Source organism: Apaloderma vittatum, unplaced genomic scaffold (genome assembly GCF_000703405.1).
Source record: "Apaloderma vittatum isolate BGI_N311 unplaced genomic scaffold, ASM70340v1 scaffold31056, whole genome shotgun sequence".
NCBI classification, from domain to species: Eukaryota; Metazoa; Chordata; class Aves; order Trogoniformes; family Trogonidae; genus Apaloderma; species Apaloderma vittatum.
In genome coordinates this window covers 5,906-6,111 of record NW_009720547.1, presented here as the reverse complement: position 1 = coordinate 6,111, position 206 = coordinate 5,906, and the positions used below count along the sequence as shown (strand labels likewise).

General features: G+C 55.8%; 1 protein-coding gene across 1 annotated transcript in view; it reads left to right on the top strand.

Moving 5' to 3' along the window:
* Window positions 1-7: 7 nt before the first annotated feature.
* MRPL45 (mitochondrial ribosomal protein L45) overlaps window positions 8-206 on the top strand; it is a gene marked incomplete at its 5' end in the record, with an annotated part of 2,973 nt that continues 2,774 nt past the window's right edge. The window contains one exon of the mRNA XM_009871053.1: window positions 8-98. Coding sequence (XP_009869355.1) covers window positions 8-98 — 91 coding nt within the window. The remainder of the gene's footprint in view (window positions 99-206) is intronic.

Here is a 206-nt window from a genome sequence, read left to right as displayed (position 1 = left end):
AGAGCTGTCCCCTGAGGAGAAGGAGAGGAGACTCAGGTCTTTGGGGCCGCGCTTTCCTGATGAACGTATAGAAAGGGCTTTCTACTTGGCCTCCACAGGTGCGAGCAAGCCAGCTTCGCTCTTAAGGGCAAAACTAACGTCTAAAAAAAAAACTAAAGTAGCAGCACAGAGCAGTTCGTGCCGGCGGGGGGGGCGCGCTGGCAGGG